We start from the raw sequence: 11,045 nt of genomic DNA on the forward strand, positions 1-11,045 counted from the left end.
ACATGTAGATGTATTTTTGATGTATTTGTGGGGAGGAAGGTGATCTCCACGTCTTACTCCTCCACCATCTTGAAGGTCTCCCCCCCAACATATATTTTTAACAGGTGGGAAGAATAGTCAGAATGGGGAAAGAGGCCATATTTGAAGTGATAACAGCTTAGACTTTTTCAGAAGTGAGGAAAGCTATAGGTCCTCAGACTGAAGAACATACAAAGTCCTTAGCAGAAAAAATAAAAATAGATAGTGATGGAAGTCTAATATGCATCTCACATTCAGTATATCCGAAATAGAGGACTTGACATATTTTGCCTGTCATGCCTATCAGTTCTTTCCCCAGCCTTAGACATCTCAACAAATGGCAGCACCATCCATCTAGGTGCTCAAAGCAAAAACCCAGGCTTTTTGATGTCATTCTTCCTTTTTCTCTCCTCTTCCCACATTGAATTTACCACAAAATTCTATCCTTTTGACCCCCCAATACATCTCAAATTGCTAACCATTTCTCCATCTCTATATGACACCATCTTATTTAGGGTACATGCATTAATTATTCAAAATGAAAGGTGAATTGGAGAGAGGCAAGAGAGACAGAGTAAGACCATTTAAAAGATACTGCAATAAACTAGGCAACAGATGGTGGTTATTTCAGACCAGGGTGATATCAAGAGAGATGGTGAGGAGTGGTCCAATTGTGCATATAGTCTTAAGTGGAGTCAACAGGATTGCTGGTATATAACGACTTACTCAAGAGCAGTTGGAAAGATAATAAAATAGTGAGTGCCTGAGCAAGGCCATTTCAGATGGGGTGGTCATGGAAGCTCTCACTGAGAAGGAGAATGAGTCAGCTACAGTAAGGCCAAGAGAAGGAAGGAAAGCCTAGAGAGAATAAGGGTCTGACACCTTAAAAAACAAAAAAGAACTAGTGTGGCTGAAGCATAAGGAACCAAGGGGAGATGGTATGAAACACGGAGGGTCCAGGTAGTATCAAAATCCAATCTATCATTTAGGAGCTAGAGAATCACCAACTGGGTAGACAGTCATTTTATCTAGGATAGGTTAAAAACAAGAGATGACTGAATTTCTTTATTTCTATGTTTAAGTGTTCAGCCCAGCAAACATTTAAGAAATTTTCCATTTGATGAGGATAATTTCAAAGCATAAGCTCTTTGCTGAGCCAACAGAAATGAGTAGACATGTATATAACATCAGTAAGCTCAGAAGACCCAGTCCCTGTGTGAAATATTGGGCTCAAATACCCTTGAAAACCTGAGAAGTAAAGAAGAGCAGGACCATAGGTCTAGGCAGAATGGTCATTGGCTAAATGTGCCTAGAGAGTGAAGATGGATCCAGGCAAACTATTCTGTGTGATGTGGCTGCCAAAATCTATTTCCAACTCTGGCTGTGTTACTAAAATGCAGTGTTCAAAAACAAAGAGGTTATAATCGCACTCTAAGGGACTCAGTTGCAGGTATCACAATGAAGAGGGACACTGATAAACTGGAGTGTGTCCAGAGGAGAGCTCAAAATAGAGGAAAGCTGTTACGGATGGAGAAATTAAGAGTAGAGAAAGGATGACTCACAGAGATGTATCAGATATCTCCCAATATTTGTGGGGCTGCTCTTCATGGTAAAAAGTGATCAGCAGATGAAAGAATCTGGGGAAGCTAGAATCAAAATTAGACAGTAATTAGCTCTTAATTCCCCTCTAGAAACTACATATTGGAGATGACAAGGAAAGGGCTTAAACACAGGATACAGGCAAACTAGCCCACCTTGGTCATCATTTCCAACTTTTGCACTTCTAACTATTTCATGATTCTATGCAATAGCTAACTGAGTTCATGATTTAAGGAATGATGTAGTCTGGATAACTTTCATACAACAAAGTTCTTCCTGTGCAGATTTTAACCATGTTATAAACTGTTATTTTTGTTTTTGCTTATCTTATAAATGGAAACAAACTTCTGTCCCTCCCGTCCATATAGTTAATTTGTTGACTCAAATTTCCATGAACAATGCTGTTTCCAGTATGATAAATATATGCAGGTGGCTCAAGGTGTCTGAGATGAAATTGTTCTTACATTGAGAAAACAGCAATAATCCCCCAAAGGAGAACAAAGGTCATAATCCTTCTTAAAATTCACAAGTCTATCTTTACTTTAAAGAGGTACTCACCCTTTTGGCTGACGCTACCACTGCAAAGCAGGCGACGATTGTGAGTCCAATCATTATGTAACAAGCTTTCAGTCGCGCTTTGTTACTTGCAGCATCTATCATTTCTGGCCTAAACCAAGATGTGTATTCTGTTAATTATATTAAAGCAATATGATTTTCTGACTGGCATAATAAACAATGATTTTTTATGTAAATATTCCAAAAATGTCCCCGAATGCAAATGGCAGATGTGAAAGATTTCCAAATGCTAGCCCATTATCTTACCGATTTCAAGTTAACAGGTATTTATTCAGGTCCTAAATAATGTTAGCCACTATGAAATGACAATGCAGTATATTTGGTTTCTAACTGTTCAAAATATAACTACTGGAGATTATGACCTGACTCGCCATCATTTTTGTTTCACTGACTGGGATAAAAGTAAGAATTAATGCCTATGTATGTCTATGACTCATGTTCATTTGGCCCCTGTGTTATTAAGTGGGCTTTGTTTTCAGTTTTGAACAGGTTGTTTCTGAAAACTTACTTTCATCATTTTGGTTTTTCACTAGCCTCCAAATCTCTTCTTGCCCCCTCCCATCCTGACTCCATTAAAGAGACTATTATACATTTTGTGAAGATGACTCTTATTATACTGCTATTATACATTATATATTTTGTGAGAATGTCTGTTAGGGAATGGGTGTTTCTTTCGTGGCTTCTGCACGAAGTTTTCAAAAGAAGTGATCAAAATCACAGTGATTTGTTGAAGAAAAGACAAACACACCTTCATTTTCTTATTATTATTCTGACATTTTATATGCTTACTTGAATACTGCATAGTCTTATTTATTAATAAAGTTATATGCAATTTATCCAGATTTTAGCAAAGTAGTGTTACAAAAGTAATCATGCCTGTAGGCCTTTATGATAAAATAAATTTTAAAAATTTGCAGTAATATGAAGTGGCAGTTTATAAATACATACAATTAAAGAATGACTTTTGAGAATGTATTCAGCAGTATTTTTTATCTTTGTCAAGTTTAAATAGAATGTAGTCACATAAAAAAAGAATTCCAGGAAGACAATTTGCAATTCTTCTTAAAAATGAAAATTTTTTTCTTTAACTTTCCACTAGTTGAAAGAACACAGAAAACCAATATCTAGCCTGCTTTCCTCAGATTTTAGGCAGATTAATGTAAGTTTTAAGGTAGTTGTCAACAGATGAATTTTAGCACATTATTAGATTATACTTGTTGTTGACTTTTGTTCCAGATGGAACCTGAAAGATCTGATCTTTTTTACCCACCCATCTGGCTTTGAACAGCTATACCAAATTAGTTTAACACTGAAAAGAAAAGAAAAAGTACAGGCATTATTAAATATCATTAGTGTAAATCAGTTTAACACTGAAAAGAAAAGAAAAAGTACAGTCATTATTAAATATCATTAGTGTATGGTCCAAAAATTATAGGTCACTTAATTATATGTCCATTAAAAGCATAAAAACGAAAGCTGTTTATATTGTAAATCTAACATTTAGCTTAGGAGGCATAGCTCTCCTAAATAGCAATGCTTTTAAAAAATTATAGAAAATAATAAAATATTCAAATACTTCCATGTTTTCAACCCAAAACTACAGTACTTTTTCTAGGCACCTTGCTCAAAGTTAAATTCTTCTGTTTATAATATTTCTTTTTATTTTATTTTATTTTGGCTGCGTTGGGTCTTCATTGCTGTGTGCATGCTTTCTCTAGTTGTGGTAATCCAGGGCAACTCTTTGCTGTGATGCGTGGGCTTCTCATTGCGGTGGCTTCTCTCGTTGCGGAGCATGGGCTCCAGGCAAGCGGGATTCAGTAGTTGTGGCACGCAGGCTCAGTAGTTGTGGCTCACGGGCTCTAGAGCGCAGGCTCAGTAGTTGTGGCGCATGGGCCCAGTTGCTCTGTGGCACGTGGGACCTTCTCAGACCAGGGCTCCAACCCGTGTCCCCTGCATTGGCAGGTGGATTCTTAACCACTGTGCTACCAGGGAAGCCCTATAATATTTCTTTTGACTGTGATCCTGGGGAAATTAAATTATTTCTGTAAAATGGGTCTCTTCACATATACAGCCATGCTAAAATGGATCTAGGTTCTCTTGACAAGTATTAATTTACAATAATGCAGGTTCTTTACATTTTTGATTACTCTGTTGTGTAGCACTAGAATTCAAAATCCAAAAACACTGAGGATGGTCTTTTTAAGCTTTTCTGGGGCTAATTTCTTCTTTGGACTAAGTCTTTAGTTTAGAGGCTATAGATCTCAAGGAAAACAAAATTTGCTTTATAATATTAAAAAACATCTTCGTGGTTGAATAAATGCTGAAAACAGATTCAAATTCCATGTTATTTCAAATTCCATGTCCATTCCTCATTAAATAATTTGATACAAGAAAGGAATAAAAATGTTTGAGAATTCATTATTGAATGAACATTTCCCGCCATATTTTGTTTTCCATTTATTTGAGATGCTTTTGGTGGCTAATAAATTAACAATCAATAAAAGTGTAGGCAATATGCACAGAACAAGATGTAGGCCCAGTTTCCATTATCCATTCTAATAGGCATTGATTACATCATATAAATATAATATTTGAACATCTGAAATCTTTATTTGATTTTATAGTTCTAGTCTCCCGGGTTTTTTTGAGATCAGTTCAAAAAGTAGTAGATTGATGTTATCCTTAGTTTCCTTCCTTCCCCTTGTAACCACTGCCTTGTAAAGTTCCCGGAAGATTTTTGGGCTTTGCATAAACTGAAGCTGTAGAAAGATGGTTTTTACAGGTTACATTTACTTTTTTTAAAAAAAAACATATTACATTTACCCTGGAGTTGAAGCTGTCAGCTTAAGTTTTATCAAGTGAATCTCTGTCCTGGGTTTGGGATGATGAAGAGGCCAGCGACGCTGATGCGCCGTGGGTCCCAGTCCGAGTAAACCCGTACTCAAGAGGGCTGCAGGACCGCGTACACCTGACATCTCCCATCCCAGAAGAGGAGGTCACATGGATGTGGCTTCTTCCCAGAGACTCTCTAGCCACCCCTCGAGCCATGATGTTTCCTTGGGTGCTTCAGGGAGTCGCCCTCCCCACCCCTCCCCTCCCAGGCCAGAGCCCCTCTCCCTCTCAGCCACCCGGGTGCACTCAAGGCCAGTGCCTTCCGTTTGGCCTAAGTATACTCCACTGTCTCATGGCCCGGAGCTCGCTGGGGGCGGGTATCTAAGCGACGGTGGAAGTGCCCACTGAACTTCTGGATTTTCACCCGACTTCAAGAATCTCTCTGTAAGCTTAGCTTAGCTCCCACAGCCCAATCACGGAGCCTGGCATTTAACCGCACTCGGGGGGCGTGGGTAAATTCCTTAAGGTGGTAGGTGTTACTGTGAAGACCTGTGTGGCTCCGCGGCCGCCTCCGCTCCAAGGTGCGCAGAGGTCGGGAAGTGGATGGATCCCGAGACCCCCAGGCCCGGCGCCGACCCTGCCGGGCGCACGCAACCCGGGCCGCACACTTACGGAATCCGAGGCGGGATCTCCTCCATCGTTGTGAAACGCCCGGTCCACAGCAGGATTTCCCTGACTAATTGCGACGGCTTGTGCTCGGCGGGGACCCTATGGGCCTTCCCTGCTGCGACAGCGACAGGGATGTACGGAGGCACCGAGAGATGGCACAGAGACCAGTGCACGCTCACGCCTCCGTCCCCCAGCCCCGGCTCCTCGCCCGCCTCTCCGCGGACCCCTCCCTCCCAGGCCGTTCCCAGTCCCTGCTCACAGGAGCCTGGGGGCTCCGAGCCGCCGGGGGCCCCGCCGCTGGAGTACTGGGGGTGACCGGGGGGCCGGAGAGACGTGACGGGCAGCCGCGCGGCTTCTGGGGGCGCTCCCGGGGCGCAGCGGGGGATGCGTCCCAGGCGGAGGTGCAGGAGGCGCCCGACGTTGGCAAGCAAGCTGCGCCCTGGTCTCCCGGCCGAAACCCAGCCGGAGCCAGGGACCGAGCTCCCGGGACGCCTGCCCCGCCCCGCGCAGCTCCCAGGGGAGCCCCGGATGCGCAGCCGGAGTCTGTCGTGCGCCCCCTGGGTTCCCGGACTGCGCCCCCAGCCGGCGACCCGGGACGGGGACTGAGACGGTCGCCAGGCGGGGCCCGGGAGCGACCTGACGGCGGGACTACTTTCCTCCTGAGGCAGCTCCGTGCCGCTCGTGTTAAAGGCGTTTCTTGGTGTGGAGTAGAAACGAGTCTCCGTCAGAGCTTTTTAGGTTCCACTGTTTGGTGCCCAGGAGAATAAATCTAAACCCTCTCCTCCAGAGAAGGGCAACAGTCAGGCCTTCAAGTTCAGGTCGCTTCAGATGTTTACCAAGTAAGTGTCAGGACTTTCAACGAACTTCTGATTTTCCCATGAAGAGGTTTTTTGAAGCTAGCTCTTCACCCCACTCTCCACTCCCGTCCTTTTCTCTTTTCCAGGTAAAACGACCTCAGTTCCTACCACTGGTTTTCTCCACCTCTTTATTTCTTAGACCACAAACTCTTCAAACTCCCTTCAAAATGAGCTTTTTTTCTATCTTCCCTCTCAAAAAGAGGGGAGAATCCACTTTTCTCTGGTATCTAAACGGGAACAGGGACTCAGAGAAAGGGCTTGTAGGAAAGCTGGCTACTCCGAAGTAATCTACCTAGTCTACTTCCTCACATTCCAGGGACTACAGACCCCAGCCACGTTAAAGTGCTCTCCAGGACCCAGCCCCAGGCTAGCGCACCCTCCTCCTTACTGTCTCGGAGGTCCCTTCCCAACACAGACACTGCCCTACTTTTAGTTGGATCCCCACATATTTCTTTCCTTCCTAACTAGACTGTCCAGGCTCTTGAAGGCAAGATCTCTGTAACTCTGCGTCTTTCACATAATGGCGTTTTAACAAAAGAGGACAGATTCATATCTCAGTAAAGAAATATGCATTTAGAGACACAATTGTGGAAGGAACCATGAGCTTTGCCTTCACACTAAGGTTTAATCCCCTAATTTGTGATTTAAGGATTGCACAATTATAAGCAAATCATTTAAGTCATTTGTCTTGGTCTCATTTGTAAAATAAGAGTTGCTTCCTTTCAAGTTCGTTCATGCAACAACTACAAAAAAAACCCTACTCTATGCCAGCGACTTCTCAGAGCTGGGTATAGAGCAGTGAACAATGTCAAGTGGGGCTTAGTAGATGAAGAAAAAAAAAGCAGGATGAAAAAAAGTAAGCAGGCATGGGGTGGACGCTATTTAAAAAGGATGGTTAGAGATGCCCCTCTAAATGTGCCTGGTACGTTCATAACACTTCAAAGATGTTTCTTTCCCTTCACATTCTTTAACTAGTCCCCAAACACAAGGGCATTTTAATTCATGAAATCTCTTGTAGGGAACTGTAGGAGGCAATGAGCTCCCTAAGGGTGTAGCTGAAACATTGGCACTTGGTAGATACTTAATTTTAATCTGTTAAATAGATGAAAAAATGAATGAAAATCTTCAATAATGAAATAGACTCTATCTGGGCTAGTTTAAGAAAAGATTGAATACTTGAGGACATGCTGCATGATGAACAGAATGAATTCCTACCTGAAAAAGTACGTTGCCATAGATAATATTTGATGGTTGCAGGAATATGCTACTTGAAAATTCTCCCATTATTCAAATGTGTTGTTTTCTCCTTTAATATTTTATTTTTCTTCACATTACTGAAAATACCCATAGAGCTAGAGAAAAACATCTGTGTGAAACAGCCAATCAGTAATATTATATATTACTGTAATATTATAATATATTATAATATTATATATATAATAACCAAGGAATATTAAACTAACTAAATAAGTTTATTTCCCTGGAGAGAACCAAACGTCAGGTATCCACATGATTTTCTCTCTCAAGCTTCTCTAGCATTGCAGAACCACAGGGCAAGAGAACCGTGGCTTATGTCATGAGAAAAAGAACAGTTTGCATTCTGTTCTCTGTTCCTGATGCAATTAAAATATCACTATTCGGCAGTGTTCTACATTAAAAAAAAAAAACACAGTTGCATGAGAGATGTTTTTCTTTAGCTCTAGAATTGGAACAACAACCAAAAAAAACACCAAAAACTCGAATCAACTTCTAATAGAAGAAAAACTAATTATATTCCTTTCTTTCTTTCTTTTAAACCAGGACAGTTCGTTTGTTCATTGAACAAATGTTCATTAAATGTCTCCTATGTGCTGGGTACTGTTCTGGGCTCTGAGGTTACAGCATAGCAGGTAAGCATACAAAAATCTTTGCTCCTCACAGAGTTTATTATTAATCCACAGTGGTTTCAGTTTACACGTTCTGTACTATGTTATTTCTCAGTCCAATGGTTCATCTAATTTGCATATACTATTTTCAGTTTTGTTCCTTCAAGGCTTGTTTTGATTAGTATGGTTTATGTTCCCATTTCCTACAGTTAATTTACTTACTTCTTAAGGTATACTGCTATAGCTAGGGATAATTTTTAAATAAAGTGATTTCATAGATTAAGTGGAAAGTGTGGTAACTTAAAAATTATTATTACTTTTTATTGTTGAAAGCTAGTGTGTGCTCTGCACTGGGCTAAGGCAGGAAATGCAAAGATTGCTGCAGTCCCCAGGAAGCTCCCAGTCTGGCTGGCACTATATTCCCTCATCAGGAAATGCCTTGCTTCCAAAGGAGGAGCTGGGAGGGACCTTAACTAACTTGCTTTCCCATCCCCTACTAGTCTCTCTGTAGGGAAAGTTACTAAAGTGACAGTTTCCCTGCAGACCCAGCTTACAGTGGCCTCCAGTGGTTCCGGCAACCTTATCAAGTGGGTGGTCCAGGCAAGCGCCTGATTACCTGCTAGGTACTAAGCATGTGCTGAGGACACCAGCAAAAGCTCCAAATGAGATCTCAAAACCAAAAAAAAAGATCTGTATACAGCTCTTCATGTTATTCCTTTTAAATCCCATTTTCATTGCTGTAGTTCAGTATTTTATTCTCTCTCAACCATCTATTGTAATGACCTCCAAAGTATTTTCCTCATCTCTGGTCAGTTCTTTCTCCAGTCCTTTCTCTGCCTAGCTTCCAGAGATAGTTTTCTAAAACATGGATGTTATCATATAAAACTTTCATGGCGCCAATCTCTTTCCTATTTCTTTTTCTAACCCTGCACCCTACATCCCTATCCACAGACTACAAAAACGACCTGAAAAAATATTATAATGAGGCAGGGAGGACTCTTTCAAAGTCTTCTGCTTTGATATTTTGCATAGTCTGATTCAAATCTATGCCCTTGTCATATCCCTAGACGTTTAAGATGTCACTAAGCACAGGTAGGTAGGTTACATTGAATTGCTCTGTGTTAATAGTGATGCACAACAACTATCAATTAACATCACAGTTTAGTTCTGGCTTGTATAGCTGGGGAGGCACTGTGTGTGTGACCAGTGCTCATCAGGGCATGGCTGAGTTCTGACTGGTTGAGTTGCTTATTGTCCCATTGTTCTAAACATTAGTCTGAAAAAATACATTCAGAAGAAACCAGGTTGGATTAACTGCTCCTGCACTGATCAAAACCTTTCATACTTTCAATAATACATAGCTTGTATTCGTTCTAGAAATAGCAAATCTGAAATATATGCATATTTACGAAGTACTATTTATGCAAACTGCCCCCAGGACAGTGAAGAGGCATCTGCAATGGTCATGTCTCTCACATTCGTTGGCTGAAAGGTTATTTTTGTAGCCTACTTGAATGCCTATTAAGACTCATATATGTCAGATTGTGTGTAATTGCTAATCGTTTTTGGTGGAGCATCCTCTGGCTCCCGTGATCAATTTCAAACTCCAAAATTCCTAGTAAGAATCTTTTTTTTTTTTTTTTGCGGTACGCGGGCCCCTCACTGCTGTGGCCTCTCCCGTTGCGGAGCACAGGCTCCGGACGCGCAGGCTCAGCGGCCATGGCTCACGGGCCCAGCCGCTCCGCGGCATGTGGGATCCTCCCGGACAGGGGCACGAACCCGCGTCCCCTGCATCGACAGGCAGACACTCAACCACTGCGCCACCAGGGAAGCCCCCTAGTAATAATCTTGTATGACAAAGTGAGGATTTTATGGTATCCCCAACACTGAATTTGCTACAGACTTTTCACACTTGAGGCACAATTATGACTTTATGTGCTTCAAATCTGTATCCTGCAATAGCCTTTTATGATGACTTGCCAGTGCTTCTCCAGCTCCGTGTCCCACGCCACCCTCCTCATACACGTATAGGGAAGTGGTCTTGCAAAATTAATCCTACCCATTATAAGTGTACAATATAATACCTTACTTATATAGTTACAATTGAAGAAGGGTTGTTATTTCATAATCATGATGTGAATGATGCCACCTTATATTCCCTTAAGACAATTACCTCTTGTCCTACATGCCTTCATACAGTTCTTCAGCTTCCTTCAGCTGCTTGTCTCTCTCTTGGTTTATATGATCATGTTTTCTTGGAGACAGAGAACTGGCCTATTTTAATGTTTTCCCTATTCAGGAATTTAAAAAATCAACTTATCAAAATAATTTTCTTTTTTCTCTTCTGAACCTTTTTACTTGGGGCTACTCATACCGATTTCTAATTTCCAATGTGAAGTCTAATAATATCTAGGCATAGCTAATTAAGACGACAGAGTCTTAGGTGTTTTTTTTTCATATTTCTCCTTTCACCACTATCTACAAATGGACACTTAACTATTATTTACTATTTATGATTGTGATAATGAAGATTAACAACAGAATTTGTTAAGGATAATTGGCAGGGCACTAATACCACAAATCATTTAAATTATCAGAGCTCTCCAACAAGAGGTCTGGGTTGGGTAAA

At 41.3% G+C, this 11,045-nt stretch overlaps 1 protein-coding gene across 1 annotated transcript; it reads right to left on the reverse strand.

The window, feature by feature from the left end:
- Positions 1-929: 929 nt before the first annotated feature.
- On the reverse strand, positions 930-10,788 carry FAM162B (family with sequence similarity 162 member B). The gene is made up of 3 exons (XM_089921670.1): positions 10,775-10,788; positions 5,698-6,390; positions 930-2,284 (listed from the first exon to the last, which is right to left on the reverse strand). The coding sequence occupies exons 1-3, from the start codon at positions 10,786-10,788 to the stop codon at positions 2,155-2,157; spliced, it is 837 nt and encodes a 278-aa protein (XP_089777796.1). The 3' UTR covers positions 930-2,154.
- Between the last annotated feature and the right edge of the window lie 257 nt (positions 10,789-11,045).

This window comes from Delphinapterus leucas, chromosome 12 (genome assembly GCF_059928025.1).
Source record: "Delphinapterus leucas isolate spDelLeu-1000000601 "Yukka" chromosome 12, BTC_Dleu_Yukka2, whole genome shotgun sequence".
NCBI classification, from domain to species: Eukaryota; Metazoa; Chordata; class Mammalia; order Artiodactyla; family Monodontidae; genus Delphinapterus; species Delphinapterus leucas.